Source organism: Pseudophryne corroboree, chromosome 2, assembly GCF_028390025.1.
Source record: "Pseudophryne corroboree isolate aPseCor3 chromosome 2, aPseCor3.hap2, whole genome shotgun sequence".
Lineage (NCBI taxonomy): Eukaryota > Metazoa > Chordata > Amphibia > Anura > Myobatrachidae > Pseudophryne > Pseudophryne corroboree.
Window position 1 is genome coordinate 182,639,754 of NC_086445.1, and position 18,420 is coordinate 182,658,173.

Sequence of the window (18,420 nt, forward strand, 5' to 3'; positions counted from 1 at the left end):
CGGTTAAGCGATCGTTACGCAACGAGCGTACCCTTACGGTACTCCATACGTAAATAGCGTACAGTGTTCTTAGACCTCATAAAGGGTTTTATATAAGATAAATATTTAGCTTTATCAATTGGCGGCTCGTCCTGTCCTTCACATATCTCTGCTAGGTAAATTCAGCAGACATTATCCAGCAGCAAAGGGCGGGAGGTCATATTCCTCGTAGTGCTGTTTGGATAAGCGTCTGCTTCGCTTAGTAAAGGGTGCTGAAGGAATCCGGAACCGGAGGTAAGAACAACACGCTAGTGTCTTTTAAAACTGTTTATTTCTGTCTTGCGTACACACGCACATATCTGCATTTCTTTTTCATTCGTGTATTTTCATATATCACTCTCCTGTTTGCCATTTTATAATTGATAAAACGTGCTAAGAGAGATTTGTCGCTATTTCATAGTTAAAGTGTAAAACCCACATGCAACTCTACCCAAGGTATAAGGAGAGATTGGTGTGTTGCGCGGTAGACGATCGAGGATCATCTACATTGATAAAAGTGTTAATTGTGTTGCGGTGGACATTGGTTTTGTGTACACGTGTCTCTAACAAAGGGCTGAGACTCGCGTACGCCAAGGCCGACGCACGCAGCGTAAATTACGCAACGGAGCGTCTGGGTACGCCCACGTAACTCAAGTCACACGACAGTTGATTTTTAAGTAGCGCAACAGGCGATAAATAGCGCAACAGGCGATAAGTAGCGCATCAGGCGATAAATAGCGCAAATCTATTTTAAATCCGAAATTTAGATTAACAGATCCTTCTCCAAATTCACAACACATCTGGTCTAAAGAAAATTTCTGCGCAGAAATAGAAATAGAAGCAAAAGTGTACGTGTGGTGAGTGAGTGTTTTGTATATATAAGTTTATACAATTTTACAGGTTGAACCACAAGAAGTCGAGTTCTCGCAGAGGTACATACATGTAAGTGACGTGCATGGTGGCTAGGGAGGCATCTCTGGTTAAACATAAAATTTGAGCAGTAGAGAATAGTAGACCAGGAGGTCATACTACAGACCGGGAGGTCCAGGTACAGCAGACTAAGAAGTCCGCCATTAAAGAGAAAAGGGCACAACCCAGGGGGTTGGTGCAAAACCCATATAGGCCAATAAAGCTCTGGCTGAAGGAATTCGCAGCCGAAATTTTCGATTCCACTGGTCGCTCAGCACATAAGATTAGTTGCTTATGTGCTGAACGATTGTACCGCACGTAATTGTGTACATTAGTTAATCTGACCAGTACCATTTGTGTACGATCCCGGTCATAAAACTATTTGTACACTCTGATGTGATTTGTGTAATTTTTTATTTTCTGAAGGGAAGTTCGCTGGTCACTCAGGAATTGTCCAACAACCAATAGTTACTGGAAAGAGTAAGTGTTCTGCGGATATCCCTCGCATGTTCCAGTAAATAGAGGTTCATAGGGGCCCTGGGTCGAGTACGCCAGCACTAAGGCAGTGTGTGGGTCGTATTGGTCGGCGTGGGCGAGTGAGTGGGGTACTCGGTAAACCGCCACCGTCAGCCTATCGTGAACATTTTGGTTTTTGTAAGGGTTCGCTGAAGACCCTGAAATAAGGTCAGAGGTGGTGATAGCAACGCCTGCAAGTTATGGGGGCCAATTGTTCAGGAAGGGGGCGATCAACCTCGGTTCGGGTTGATTCAGTAAACCGACCAGTCGGGTCGGCAAGGTACGTAATGTGTGAAAAATATGGCTCACATACAGAGGTTTTATGTGATGAATGGGAGAGAATGACAGTGCATGACGGGGAGAAATTCCCAAGAGTAGGTAACTTTAGACCAGAAGTGTTGCAAAATTTAAGGAGGAGGATATGTCTCATTAAATCAACAAAGAGACGAATCCAACATTATGATTATTTGCAGTTATGGCAACAGGAGGGTGAAATACAGAGAGGATTGGCTCTGGCGGCGGGATCTAATCCTATCAAGAAATTGATAGCAACAGCCCCGCCGCCACCATACATATCAGGAGAGAAATTGGTTGCGGAGAATGACGCACCAGGGTGTAACAAACAAACACTTAGCAACTGTGTAAATGTTAATAAGTTAACTAATGCAAGTATTAACCCGTGCAAGTTGTACCCTGTTTTGAACTTTCCCCAGGAGTGTGATCAAGAGGACGAATCGGCAACAATATCGGCGCTCTCTCTAGCAGCCACCATAGCAGAGACAACAGTAGGCACGGCTCCACCCACGAGATTAGTAACAAAAGCCCCTAGCGGAGGGATAGGTGAGGTCGTATCTACAGGTAAGTACGGCACCATACACTATGCTGAAACCATTTCACCACAGGCTGTAGAACCTACACAGAGTGATGTTAGTAAACTTAATCCTGTTAGGGTAATAGCAGTGCCAAATGGGAAAACTGACACGACAGGAATCACTCCTGTTAGGAACATTGCCATGTACAGCCCATTTTCTCGAATGGAATTAAGAACCATAGTGTCTGAGTTCCTTGACCCTAGGAAAGACTTAGTTGCCAGCCAGAAATACATCAGAGACCCAGGGAACACTTTAGAGCCCAATAACAAAGACTGGCAGGTATTGCTGAGGGCATGTTTACCCTCAAATGTCGACGCAGCTCAATTTTTGGCTGACTGTGGATTAGATCAGGATGTACCTCTTACAGATGTGTACAACAAAGATAACGTAAAAAGAATAAGTTTACAGTTAAAGGAGTATTTCCCAGCGGTAGTTAAGTGGAACAAGATTTTCTCCATTAGACAGAAAGAGTCAGAAACTGCTGCAGAATATTTTCACAGGGCATTACTAGAAATGGCAAAGTACACAGGTATAGAGGACATTAAAACAAACATAAACCATCGAGAAGTAGCAGTATCTGTACTAATGGATGGGTTAAAAGAGACATTAAAGACAAGAGTACAGACCACGCAACCATGTTGGCGAGGTCTGTCGGTGGCTACTTTGAGAGAGGCTGCTATTGATCACGACCGGAATATCACCCGACACAGGGAGTCCCAAGGTGATAAGTTAATGGCCGTAAGTATACAGGCCCTGACCACAAGGCAGCCTTTGTATAAATCACCAAACCCTGTGGGTAAGTCAAATGTGGTAACTTGTTTTTCATGTCATAGACAGGGACACATGGCACGAGACTGTAGAGTGAAAAATTCACAAAACTCATATCAACCCCCTAGACAACGACACGACACACGACATTGGGAGCAAGGTCCGCAGAGACGGAGTTATGAGCCACATACAGGGGAAACAAAAAGATACCCCCCGAACAGAGACTGGCAAGCCACTGGTAGTTCCCATTGCACCCCTTCACAAGTAGTTGCTGCCAGCGGGATTCAGGGAGGTCACCATACCCAATAGGGGTGTGGCCATACCTGTAATCTGCAGCCAGTAAAATTGATTGCAAATCTTGGAAGTGAACCAGAAATTGCAATCAATGTAGCTGGTAAATCGTTAAACTTTCTTGTAGACACAGGGGCGGCCAAATCAGTGATAAATTCGACAGTGGGCATGAGAACCACTGGTAAGACAATTCCAGCCATAGGGGTAACGGGAGTAGTCCAGCACTACCCTGTTAGCAAACCAGCCGAGATTACAGTAGGGCCGTTACATACCAAGCATTCCTTTTTGCTAGCTGCATCGGCACCGACTAATCTCCTGGGAAGAGACTTATTGTGCAAAATGGGGTGCGTCATTTATTGTACTTCTGAAGGTGTATTCTTGGACATACCTGAGAATCACGCTCAGGAAGTGCGGGACATGTTAGACTCCCCGTCAAAATTAATGTCACATACCATTATGACAAATAGGACTCCATCCCAAGTAGAAGAAATGACATCCCAGATACCAGAGTCACTTTGGACTAAAGATGGACAGGACACTGGATTAATGGCAAACGTAGCTCCGGTAGTGGTACAAGTAAAAGATGGTAGGATAGCTCCAAAAATCCCACAGTACCCTCTGAAGCCAGAGGTGGAGTTAGGAGTTTATCCCGTAATAGAGCGCTTGCTACAACAGGGCATTCTGGTAAGAACGTCCAGCACTGCCAATAGTCCCATCTTCCCTGTTAAAAAGAGTGGGGGGAGGGGTTACCGGCTAGTGCAGGATCTAAGGGGGATTAACAAAATAGTTGAGAGTCAGTTCCCCGTAGTGCCAAATCCAGCTGTCATCCTTATGCAAATCCCTCCCACTGCGAAATTTTTCACTGTTATTGACCTCCGCTCCGCTTTCTTTTCGGTACCTCTGCACCCTGACAGTCAATATTTGTTTGCATTCACATACAGAGGAGTCCAATACACATGGACACGATTACCACAAGGTTTCATAGACAGTCCAAGTATCTTTTCCCAGGCTTTGCATGATTGTTTACAGTCTTTCCAACCAGAGAGTGGATCAGTATTAATACAGTACGTGGATGATTTACTACTGTGTTCTGATTCATTGGAAGCATCCCTGAAGGATACGAAACAGCTCCTGTTTCATCTTTCAGACACGGGACACAAGGTTTCCAAAGACAAGTTGCAATTATGCCAAACTAAGGTAAAATATTTGGGACACTGTCTAACACAAGGACTGAGACACCTGACCGCTGATAGAATTCAAGCAATTAGAGACATGACTCTGCCACAAACCCAGCAACAGATCAGAACATTTTTAGGAATGTGTGGGTATTGCCGTAACTGGATCCCAGGATTTTCCATTCTGGCGTTACCTTTGCAGGAGATGGTCTCCTCAAACAAACCTGATCGGATTTCGCATACAGACGAGTCCGAGATGGCATTTGAGAGACTTAAACAGTGCCTAACGCAGGCACCAGCATTAGGTATGCCAGACTATGGGAAACCCTTTGAGCTGTACGGAACAGAAAGTGCTGGTTGCGCGGCAGGCGTCTTAACCCAAAAGCACGGTGATGCCAGCAGGCCGGTAGCATACTACAGCGCTCAGCTAGACACGGTAGCGCGATCCCTCCCCACATGCTTGCGAAGCATTGCTGCGATAGCATTGCTAGTAACGAAAAGCGAAGATGTAGTGCTAGGTCACAACCTCACAATTCATACACCACATGCAGTGTCAGCCTTGCTAAATTCTGCCCAAACCAGGCACGTCTCATCAGCGCGGTTTACAAGATGGGAATTGGCACTAATGGCCCCCGTAAACATCACCATAAGGAGATGCAGTGCATTAAATCCTGCAACATATCTCCCAGGTGTGCCTGGACAGGCACAAAGGGTGGAGGATGAGAGTGGTGGGGAAGGAGAATTTAACACAAAGGAAGACACACATGATTGTATGGAATATTTGACCCAAAATTTTACCGCAAGGCCTGACATCAGTGACAATCCACTGGAAGATGTAGATCTAACTTTCTACACGGACGGTAGTTGTCACAGACAGTCAGACTCGGGAGACTTGTGTACTGGATACGCAGTCGTAGATGACCAAGGCACCATAGAAGCGGAACCGCTAGGCCCACCTCACTCAGCCCAAGTTGCTGAACTGGTCGCCCTAACCAGAGCATGTGAATTGGCTAAGGGCAAATCAGCCAATATCTACACCGACTCTAGATACGCATTCGGGGTAGTCCATGATTTCGGAGCCCTATGGCGCCTCAGAAATTTCATGACGGCAGCTGGTACACCGATAGCGCATGCAGCTCACATCAAAAGGCTTCTAACAGCGATACAGGAACCCGACAGAGTGGCTGTTATCAAGTGTAAAGCACACACATATAGCCAGGACCCAGTATCACTTGGTAACAGCCGAGCAGACGAAGCAGCTAAGTTAGCAGCTGGTACCCCCAGACAGACAGACACCACACAACTGATGGTATTTAATACCATCAACACACAGAAGTTGTGTGAGATGCAAAATTTGTGTTCCACACAGGAAAAGGCAGTCTGGAAGGCAAAGGGATATGGCCAGGAGTCCTCAGGACTCTGGACGGATGGACAAGGTAAACCGGTGGCCCCCAGAGCATATCTCCCATGTTTAGCTGAGGCAGCTCACGGGCTGACTCATCTGGGCAAGGAGGGAATGTGCAAGTTGGTAAGAGCATATTGGTGCGCCCCAGGATTTTCATCTCATGCAGGTAAGAGAGCAATGTCATGCCTTACCTGTTTGAGAAAGAACATCGGAAAAGCAATACCAACAGAACCATCTCATATCCCACCTGCAGGCGGCCCTTTCCAGGTAATACAGATTGACTTCATTCAATTACCCCCTTGTCGAAATTTGAAATATGTACTTGTTTGTATAGATGTTTTCTCAAATTGGGTCGAAGCATTTCCTGCGGCCACAAATACCGCTATGTTTACTGCTAAGAAAATTGTGCAGGAATTTGTATGTAGATATGGTATCCCTAGAATAATTGAAAGTGATAGGGGTACCCATTTTACAGGTGATGTCTTTCAAGGAATGTGTAAGTTGATGGGAATTGATAGCAAGCTGCACACTCCATACCGTCCACAGGCGAGTGCGAAGGTAGAAAGAGTGAACAGCACTATTAAAAATAAACTGAGCAAAGTTATGGCAGAGACAGGATTGACATGGCCAGAAGCTCTACCCATTGTACTGTATAGCATCAGAACCACTCCCAGGTCCCCTCTTAATCTGTCTCCCTTTGAAATCTTGTTTGGTCGACAACCGCATGTTATGATTAACCCTCAGGATGATTTGAAGTGTAACAATGAAGTGACTGTAAAGTACTTGGTTAATATGAGTAAACAGCTAAGGAATCAAAATGATAATTTGAAGTTGGTGATTCCTGATTTACCAGATAGTAATTGTCATGACATTGAACCTGGGGATTATGTAATGATACGGAATTTTCTACGCTCAGGTTGCCTTATTGACAGATGGGAAGGACCATACCAAGTCTTATTGACTAGCACTACAGCATTGAAAGTTGCCGAGAGAGAGAACTTGGGTTCATTCGTCTCATTGTAAGAAGGTTGCTGATCCAGAGAGGTCCCGTGATAAGGAACAGACGGTAGAGGAAGTTGTATCACTGGAGTGTCTGTTCCAGGAGGACTGAGGCGGCACCTGAGCATTGAGAATCACAAGATCAAAAGCAGTTGTCGATTCCCTGTTCCCTTTTATTGTTTTTCTCCACTCCCCATCCCCCCTCCCTCAAATTATTTTTCCCCCTTCTCATTCTTCTTCGTTTCCTCCTATAAGATGGACTTGCCCCAAGAGACTGTGATCCGGATTTTCCTGTTGACCATGATGTTGACCAGAGCAGTCTGTTCCGGCGAGAGTACCATGGAGGTCGAGAGAGGTTCTGGAATGGGTTCAGATGACAGAGATGGAGGCGTAGTTTTCCGAGAACAACATAATCAACAAGCAAAGGCGAGTATCAGAAAACGATCCGATAGCATTGACCATAGAAGGAATTGTGAAGGATTGTTAGCTGAAGAAAACTGTATCTGTAGGCTCTGTGACAACGTAGTTGAGGATGGGTGCATCAAGAAATGCCAATCCAGTTTTAATATCCACATGGACCGGCATCCCTTGAGTGACTATCACTCCTTAGTGGGTAGTGTGGTAAATCAAACAGATTGTTGGGTATGCTCTCAAGTACCTCAAGGTCATAGCAAATCAGGACTAGTACCATTTCCTTTAACGATAGGGGAGGTACTTGAGCTAAGTGGTGGGAGGCCGGTGGACAGGAGGTTTAATATCTCCAGTCCTCCTAGTTTGAAGCTCCACCAATATCATGTGGATAGATCCCTCATATGTTTTAACATTTCCAATCCCCGAAAGCCGGGAAATTGGGAAGTGTCATGGAGTAACCAAACCATGACCTTTTCATATAGAGCAGATAGAATGCCGACAGATACAGAGCTTGTACGCCACATAGCCAGTAGAGGAAAATCTTTCCGATATAGGTATACCCTAGGAAATAGGATTACGAGAGTTGGAGAGGTATCACCAGGATACTGTGCACATATCGTACAAGCTGATACGTGTACTAGACAGATGGGAGAATTAGGGTTAGGAGATTTCACATGGAAGATGTGTAATATGGTTATGTCCTACTCCGTCCCATATGTTCTCCCCGATGATGCATATTTCATATGCGGGAGGAAGGCGTATAAGTGGCTTGCCCCAAACTCTGAAGGATTGTGTTATATTGGAAAAGTACTGCCTGAAGTAATGACTGTATCACATGCCAAAATGAAAGATATACACCGTGTTGCCCAAGCTCCTTATACTCACACCCATTACGAGCACGTAGTTAAACGGCACCTGATAGAAAGAACAGAGCATCCGGCCTCTGACATGATCCATGAATCCACCGGGATTCAGGTTCTAATCGCGTTAGATTTCACTCGCACCGCCAGAGGAGTGTTGAATTATAAATACATATCTGCGCTCGCAAATTTGTTAGACAATATCACAGAAATGTATGATGACACGTTTAGGTATACTGGAAGAGAACTTCAAGCTTATAAAACAGAACTAGTTCAGCATAGAATGATTCTCAATTATCTCACGGCAGTAACAGGTGGATATTGTGTCACACTGGCAACGCAGTACGGCGTGAAATGTTGCACATATATTACAAATAGTACCGAGGACCCGGTCGAGGTCATAGACCAAAAGATGGACGATATTCTCCAACTGAAGTGGGAATTTCGCAGGAGACACAATCTCACCCTTGCTGCTGTGAGTAATGAGCTGACTGGTTGGGTGTCATGGTTGAACCCGCGAAATTGGTTCTCTGGTTTAGGAGAATGGGCTCAAGGAGTCATAATGGATGTAGGGAAGTTTCTCCTATGTATCTTAGGTGTTATCATAACGATTGGCTTGATATTTAGATGCGGTCAGGCTTTAATGAAGTGCAAACGAAGTACCAGGGTGATGAGTTTAAGGAGTGAGGAAATTGTAATTCCAATGGATTTGATTTATGACCCAAATGTAGAAACAATGATGTGATGAAAATGCGATTTCTACGGTCCGTTTCTTTCACCTGTTTTTCCGTTTTCTCCAAGGTAAAAAGACCCACTTGGACGAGGAATTTGATGAGCCGATATACAGACAACAGATGGATTAAAGAAGAAGTTTTGACAACCTGATACGCAGATTTTTGATGAACTTTGCCATAGATCCCCAGTTTCCCTAGAAATTTTCAAATTACGCTAGCCCAACACTTTTGTAAATCTATGGACATTGACAAAGCTTTTGCTCGCACCTTATGGGCAAAAGCACAAAGAAGACTGCATTCAACAGACACCGAACAAGACTTCAACCGACAAATGTTCATTCACCTGACATAGAATACCACTGCATTTACCGTAATTATGTATTTTCTTCATCTCTACAACCTTCAGGTAATTACACACATAGTATAGGGAATACAGGCACAGATACCAGCAATCACATATTCCCCCATTCATGTATCATCAACTAAAATGTGCTCCCCATTTTGTTCAAAATCCGAAAAGAGCTCGGTAAAGTTTGACAGCCCATCCACAGACCCGTACCACGGGATAAGAAGGAATTCAAATGTATACTTCGCAATGCCTCGAAGCTTGATTTAAAACACGTACGGCACGATGATACATGACCCCCAAGCACGGATTCAGACACACATGCTTCTGCTATCACACTAGGTCATACCCTTTTCCTACCTTCCCCTCTCCTCCCCTACCCAACCATGTAAATGTATTAACTCCTGTCATATATTTTTCTCGTTTTGAAATGTTTTAGGAAGTGGCAGTTATTGTTGACTGCCAAAGGGTGGACTGTCAAAGTCAGAAAAATATCTCTATGCACACTGCCATATTTGCACCTCACACAGGTCTGCGCTGCGCATGCGTGCGCTCTCCCGTGCGTGCGCATACTCGCTGTTGCGGGCACCCGCGGGCGCGCGGTATGTGTATTTACGGTAGAGTTCATGTGTTCGTAGCGTGCGACTCAATCGTTACATATTTCCACTATATAATGTATTTTGTAGATCATGGTCCCTTTGATAGATTCTGAAAGTTTGGTTAATGTAGAATGTTCATGAACAGAGAAATCCCTCTTTGTTTGATACGAAGGGTCAGACAGGAGTAATACAGTGGTGTTTAGTACCCATCGGAAGCGTATTTAATTAGCAATATTCCGGTGTTGGTTTGAAGCGGATTAATCGCTCGTGCGAATAGTTATGGACATAAGAAGTTTATGAAGATTTACTGTATTTGCACTTACTTATCCATGCGGCGGGAAACCCAGTTTCCCTCCCACCTGAGCTGTTGGAAATAGTCACGGCCCACCTGTATGAATCAACCTATGACCTTTTGTTATAATGCGAGGAGGAATTCCTGTGTCCAATGAACAATGAGATTGTAGGGACCATTGAATTGTATTGTGTGTGGGGCATAAATAGACAAGCCGATCACATCCAGCTCTCACTCTTCAACGGTTATCATTGCTGAAAATCGGGAGCTGGATGTCCAGAGGCGCATGCGACCGTTTCCTTTGTGCGTAAGTTTTCTCCGCAATCATATTGTCTTTCTTGTTGTTATGGGCCATCTCTCTCTCTCTCTCTTCTCTTCTTTCTCTCGTACTCTCCTAAACGTAATAGTATTGTATTGTATTTCCTGTGTAGTTATCTGGTTAGGTAGTCTATGTTATATTGTAGTGTATGACTTGTATTGTATTAATTCTTTTGCAAGTATAACATCCATAATATATATATTAGGCGTTGGACCCTAAGCACGGTATCTGTGTATTTCTTATAGTGTTAAGTATTCACAGAGTGTCGGTGACGCTCAAACAGCTTTTAGGTTAATAAGGTTACACTGTGTTGCATCTACACCCTATCTCTACACTAAGGTTTTACAGCATATTACATTGTTTATGGTTTAGATTTAAAGGTTTAACATTGTGAGCGTCAGCGCCGCTGGTGATCTCCTCGTGGTCCCGAGCGTCCGCTACGCTATAGCGAATCATTACGTTAGTCGGCAGCCAATAGCGTGCCTGCCTGTGATCCCTCGGCCGTGAGCGAACGTGACGCTTGAGCGTCTCGACCACGGTTAAGCGATTGTTACGCAATGAGCGTACCCTTACGGTACTCCATACGTAAATAGCGTACAGTGTTCTTAGACCTCATAAAGGGTTTTATATAAGATAAATATTTAGCTTTATCAGGAGCTTATAGGGTGGATGAATGTGCTAATGGCTACTGTGAGAAGGGATTGATAATGAATTGGTTAGAGATGGTTTAATGGATGCACAGAGGGCAATTAAGGTGATTGAAGGAAGGCACGTGCCACAGCCCATTGACGCAGACCACTCCCCCACACCACTGGTCATGCCGCCACATCATAAGTCACACCCCCAGCAGCAGCGCATAATAGGCCCTTTGGAAATTTCAGCTCCAGGCCCATTTGGACCTTAATCTGGCACTGCCCTTATGTAGTACCCCTTATGCCAGCAGGAGTGATGCCCCTTATGCAGTGCCCTCAGTATTGCCCCCATTAGTTGTGCCCCTAGTAATGCCCCGTGTAGTAATGCCCGAGTAGGAATGCCCCCAGTAGTAGTGGCCCATTTGATAATGCCCCCGATTGTAGTGCTCCTAGTAATGTTTCTAGCCCCTGTAGTAGTGCCCCTTACACACATGCGGTTTACAAAATCTCAGCGGGCGCCCGGCATCCCCTGCATGCTGGGCTGACATCCTGGGTTAGTTGAGCCGGAGGAGGTGGGGCTGGTTCGGTCTCCAAATGGAACTCACAGAATGCAGTGCCGCCCCGTTCCAGCTCACTTTAACCCCTGACATTGAAAATGATATACATAAAGTCATTAGGTCAACATTTACAATATCGTCATTCAGTCACCACGTCAACATTCTTATAATGTCGACGTAAAATGGGGGCTAGGGGAAGAATACTTACTGGAAAGTGGGAGGTTCAGAGATCTGAGCCGGAAGTGACGGTCACATGACTGCCAGACCCCAGAAACTACACTGGAGCCACTGCAGCCGCCAGGAGCAGGTAAATCAATGTTGAAATTGTGAATATGTCAGCAGGCTGATGTCAACATACAACACCTTTGTAAGGCATGCCCTCAGTCCTCCAACTCCTCCACTCATTATCTCGCACAAAAACACCACCATCTTGCTCCGAAACACCTCTGGATGCACTTGAACATGGGGGGGTCTAAAATTACTTTTACAGTATATTGCTCAGCAGATAATTTGTGTTTAATAAATGATATCCAGTTTCTTTATAATAGAGACAAATAGTAGCTAATCCTTATTGAGTAAATTCTCTTGATTTTATTGTTTTTATAATTTTTTTAGCATCTGCTTTTATTGAATTGATTAACAGCTACCGCTACCCGACATTCATTATTTCACTATTTCAAATTTGACCCGGATTATTTCATTTCAGACCCCCTTCTATAAGTCTTCTATTCAGCTTTTTTCTGTCACACTTTATTATTAGGTCATTGCCAACAATTGGGTTTTTTGTCTACTTACGGTTTGGCTTATTTTGACCCCTGAGCATTGGCCTTGTGACTGCCCCTCAGTAGTTGAATCAGGACAGTGTGAATCATAAGAGATGTGAATTCCTTTTGGTAGATTTACATGTTCCAGATTCACAGTTGAAGATAAATTCTAGGAGAGACAATAAAATATTTTTATCTCTGCTTAAAATTAAGTGACTGATAAAATAAATCTTATCATTGTACCTATAAATATTTTTTTAATTCTGGAAAAAAACAAAACCGATAAGCACAGAATTAACAGGCACAAGTACAACATAGCAAAACAAAAGAGGAGAAAGACTCTATGTTGGAGCACTCTTTCTTGAAAAATCGACACTAAAACTTAACTTTTAATAAATTTACTAAAATATAGTGACTCAAAATAATGGTAATCAAATACATAAGAACGCCTAGGTGAAAATTACTTGTAATTTGTACGTTACACTGGGAATTCTGTCTACTATGTCAGACAGGTTATATTCAGATCCCAGAGGGGTAATCTGTCGGTTAGATTTCTCGGTATTATGGGAGCTTAATAAAGAGAGAGATGTAATATAATCAAAAAATGTTTGCCTATAAGGGTTCTTCAGCACCTACAGCTCTAGATTGAGGCAGTGGTGTTTACCAAAAGGCTTTTATTGCAGTGGTAATTGTGTCATTGTCCTTTTTGCAACAAGCAAAAAAGGACTGAGAGTACAGAATTGCTGTTGAGTAAGGGTGTGTACTATGAAGAAATGTAATCTTATTCTGCAATCACGTAATATGATATTAAATTAATGAAAGAAAAGATGGAAAACAAAAGAGAAGGGGTGTCTTACTTCTGCTGTTCAGCTGGGTTGTTTACTGCACCTGGTATTCGCTGCTGGTCCCCCAGGCAGTTACTGACCAGGCCTGCCACAGATTAGCTTCCAAGATCAGGCGTATCCTGTGGAGTATGGCCGTAATCTGCTGAATGAGAGAGTATGACTACCAAGATGCTTCTGCTGTCCAGGTTAGTGGATGAGAGAGCATTGAAATTATGCACAGTATAATTACTATACGGATCGAGAAGAAGGATATACACTATATATCAAGCATAAATGTATGGTACTGTAAAGACTCTGATTTTTAGGATAATACCAGTGTTTGTGATCCACATTGATATTTATTCGGTAGGCTTACATATCGGTGAAACGGGCCGGTTGGTCAGTGGGGTCAAGTGGGACTGCGCAGCCCACCCCCACACAAGGGATATATCGGTTTAGTAAGTGCCCACTTGGGCCACATATTTCTCGTGTATTTTTTGCTATATAAGAATTTTTTGCTTTCCAATTATTGACTTTATTATTTATATGCTACTACGTTTGATTTGTACGTGTTATATAGATTATCAGCACAACAACCATTTTATAGAGATGTAAAAATTCCACAGACTGCATTGCAGTGATGTAATGATAATTTAGCAAATATATATTTTCTCTGTCAGCTGACACATATCTCTCTCTCCCTGGATTAGAGGTTAATTCATCAAATATCATTAGTTCAATTCTCTGCCATTTATATCAGTTAAAACAGATTCTGTTTAAACAGATTCTGGTTGAAAAAGCGACACGGTGCCAACAAGCTTGAGCTCAGAATTGTGCCATGAACTTTGAATAGCTCTATCCACTATGGGGCAAATTTATCTTACCTAGAATTAGATAAAGGAAAAAAGACAAAAACATCCTTTGCTAAGATTTTCTCTCTATTACTTACTGTTTGCTTTCTTTGTGGTTTATTAATATTGATAATGCCATAAAAATTTAAGCCTTTGTAGCAGCAATATCAGGGAGTTATCACTATAGAGCTATGGTTTCTTTCTTTCTCTATGATTTACCGAATAAATATCAATGTGGATCACAAACACTGGTATTATCCTAAAAATCAGAGTCTTTACAGTACCATACATTTATGCTTGATATATAGTGTATATCCTTCTTCTCGATCCGTATAGTAATTATACTGTGCATAATTTCAATGCTCTCTCATCCACTAACCTGGACAGCAGAAGCATCTTGGTAGTCATACTCTCTCATTCAGCAGATTACGGCCATACTCCACAGGATACGTCTGATCTTGGAAGCTAATCTGTGGCAGGCCTGGTCAGTAACTGCCTGGGGGACCAGCAGCGAATACCAGGTGCAGTAAACAACCCAGCTGAACAGCAGAAGTAAGACACCCCTTCTCTTTTGTTTTCCATCTTTTCTTTCATTAATTTAATATCATATTACGTGATTGCAGAATAAGATTACATTTCTTCATAGTACACACCCTTACTCAACAGCAATTCTGTACTCTCAGTCCTTTTTTGCTTGTTGCAAAAAGGACAATGACACAATTACCACTGCAATAAAAGCCTTTTGGTAAACACCACTGCCTCAATCTAGAGCTGTAGGTGCTGAAGAACCCTTATAGGCAACATTTTTTTTGATTATATTACATCTCTCTCTCTTTATTAAGCTCCCATAATACCGAGAAATCTAACCGACAGATTACCCCTCTGGGATCTGAATATAACCTGTCTGACATAGTAGACAGAATTCCCAGTGTAACGTACAAATTACAAGTAATTTTCACCTAGGCGTTCTTATGTATTTGATTACCATTATTTTGAGTCACTATGGCCCTCATTCCGAGTTGATCGGTCGCAAGGCGAATTTAGCAGAGTTACACACGCTAAGCCGCAGCCTACTGGGAGTGAATCTTAGCTTCTTAAAATTGCGACCGATGTATTCGCAATAATGCGATTACTAACTACTTAGCAGTTTCAGAGTAGCTCCAGACTTACTCTGCCTGTGCGATCATTTCAGTGCTTGTCGTTCCTGGTTGACGTCACAAACACACCCAGCGTTCGCCCAGGCACTCCCACCGTTTCTCCGGCCACTCCTGCGTTTTTTCCGGAAACGGTAGCGTTTTCAGCCACACGCCCCTGAAACGCCGTGTTTCCGCCCAGTAACACCCATTTCCTGTCAATCACATTACGTTCGCCGGAGCGTAGAAAAAGCCGTGAGTAAAAATACTTTCTTCATAGTAAAGTTACTTGGCGCAGTCGCAGTGCGAACATTGCGCATGCGTACTAAGCGGATTTTCACTGCGATGCGATGAAAAATACCGAGCGAACAACTCGGAATGAGGGCCTATATTTTAGTAAGTTTATTAAAAGTTAAGTTTTAGTGTCGATTTTTCAAGAAAGAGTGCTCCAACATAGAGTCTTTCTCCTCTTTTGTTTTGCTACCTTAATTTACTGACTCTGGGAGCACCACCGACGTATAAATTGGTTAAACACATTTCGTGTATATCATTATTTTTAAGTCGGTCACAGACTTAGATCTAATCTGGTCATATGTCTGTTTGAACAAACCTGTTGCGGAACTATCCTCTCTAGCTAAAACAAGTACAACATATTAAAGTGGACTCTAAAATGTAGCCCTTCCAAAACTGAAAACTACAAATACATGGGTGAGCTGAAATACTCTGCTCCACTACTGAAACTGTAGTGCTCTGATTGGCTACAAGCTGCACTAAGGGCCTAATACATGTTTGTATGGAATTGCTCAGCTACAACAAAGCGGCTGTGCAATTCCATGTAATTAAAAGTTAAATGCTGCTGGAAGCGTCTTTAGGAGATAGACTCCTCCTGCATCCCGGCGATTGGTCGCGATTCGCAATATTTTTAGGCACCGGTCAGCCTGTGTAAGCTGATGCTTAATCAGGCTGGCTGTTGGATCCGAAGACGCAGATCCTGGACCCGTCACGCCTTCAACGGAGTGTTGGGTTCTGCCCCTGCTCCATCCCCACCCCCCCACCTCCTTCCAAACGCTGCAGCATGTTAATCATGCCGTGACTGACGGGGCTGTGAGCGATATCTCAAGACCCGTTCTGCACATGTGCCAAATAGGTCTTGCATCTGTGTAGACCTCACACCACTGGATTTGTATGTAAACCACCGGCTCTATGTACAAATCTGAATTAGGCCCTAATAAGGGATGTAGTTAATATCCCAGCGGTTGGGATCCCAGCCGTTAGAATACCGGCGCCGGGATCCCGACCGATGAGAAAGCCGACAGCTGCGCCAGGGCTATTCCCACTCCTGGGTGTCCACGACACCCAAAGAGTAGGAACAGAACCTGTAGCAAGCGCAGCAAGCCACCGAGCCCACAGCGTGGCAAGCGCAGCGAACCTGCAAGGTGCTTTCTAGCGCTCGCCCCGCTGCCAACATTCTAACGGCCGGGATCCTAGTGTCGGTATACTGACCCCCTATTCTGCTAACTAAAACATCTATATTTTGACACTATTAAATATGTGGTTTTCTTTCATACTGGTTATCAGCATAAAATAGTCAGAGCACATTGTATATCTTGTTGGAATTGATGTGTGTGCAGGTGTTGATATTGCAGAGGGAATGACTCAAACTATGAACAGCCCAGTTATTTAACCATTTGTGTTGTTTTTTTTGATAGCAGGTACAGCCGTACTCAATGTTACATGATTGTACACTGGTGATGGAGCGCAGGTTGAGTGGAGTGGGGTTTTATACAGGCCACCAGCTGGTGAGTGTACAGATGTGTCCCGCTACATTGTTGCTGAGTATAGAAGGTTTCAGTAGTGGGACTGCAATGCGTACGCACCGTGGCATGCCGCCCCGTACACATCGCTTGCTGATTCCCATATACCTCAATGGGTGTCGGGCACATGCCAGCTCACACTAAAGTGAATGCATAGTGGGAGAGTACGCATAGTATACGCCCCGCTATGCAGTGACTCGCCACAACCTAAGAGGACACATCTGTATTCTGCAAACAGGTAGCAGTGCAGAGCGGATGCAGTCAATTTTCATACTGATCCCGTGCAGAGATGCTGGAAAAGCTTTATGGCAGGTTTTAACCAGGTCTCATAGAAGCTAAAATGTCACTGTATATAGGCCCTCATTCCGAGTTGATCGCTCGTTATTTTTCATCGCATCGCAGTGAAATTTCGCTTAGTGCGCATGCGCAATAGTCGCACTGCGACTGCGCCAAGTAACTTTGCTATGAAGATAGGATTTTTACTCACGGCTTTTTCTTCGCTCCGGCGATCGTAGTGTGATTGACAGGAAATGGGTGTTACTGGGCGGAAACACGGCGTTTTAGGGGCATGTGGATGAAAACGCTACCGTTTCCGGAAAAAACGCAGGAGTGGCCGGAGAAACGGGGGAGTGTCTGAGCGAACGCTGGGTGTGTTTCTGACGTCAATCCAGGAACGACAAGCACTGAACTGATCGCACAGGCAGAGTAAGTGTGGAGCTACTCTAAAACTGCTAAGTAGTTTGTGATCGCAATAATGCGAATACATCGGTCGCAATTTTAGGATGCTAAGATACACTCCCAGTAGGCGTAGGCTTAGCGTGTGTAACTCTGCTAAATTCGCCTTGCGACCGATCAACTCTGAATGAGGGCCATAGTCTCAAGATTGCCCCTGCACATGCTCAGTAGAGATCTCTGTAGCCATTTTGGTATAGGGCATGAAACTTCCCTGGAGAATAGGAAAACTGGAGTCTACGCAGTAGCACGCTGCTCTTTCAACATATCTATTGTAATTAATATGAATGTTAAAGGGTACTTCTAGTAACACATCTTAATAGATACCTCCCACCAAATCTGAGAACTCAGTTTTGTGAGGAATGTCCTAAGGTTGGGGTCGAAAACTCTTCAGGGACCCATCACAGTTCATGTTTTCAGGCCTTTTAAAATGTGTCAGTAATGAATGTACCCAGGGCCGGATTAAGGTCTGTGGGGGCCCCTGGGCAACAAATTTGTGGGGCCCCCACACACTGGGGGTAATTCCAAGTTGATCGCAGCAGGATTTTTGTTAGCAGTTGGGCAAAATCATGTGCACTGCAGGGGAGGCAGCTATAACA

The 18,420-nt window shown here is 43.9% G+C and overlaps 1 protein-coding gene across 2 annotated transcripts in view; it reads right to left on the bottom strand.

The window, feature by feature from the left end:
• Positions 1-18,420, bottom strand: part of ITGB7 (integrin subunit beta 7) — a 109,461-nt gene that overhangs the window by 36,214 nt on the left and 54,827 nt on the right. For both annotated transcript variants that reach the window (XM_063952101.1, XM_063952102.1), the window contains exon 10: positions 12,499-12,636. In XM_063952101.1, coding sequence (XP_063808171.1) covers positions 12,499-12,636 — 138 coding nt within the window. The remainder of the gene's footprint in view (positions 1-12,498; positions 12,637-18,420) is intronic.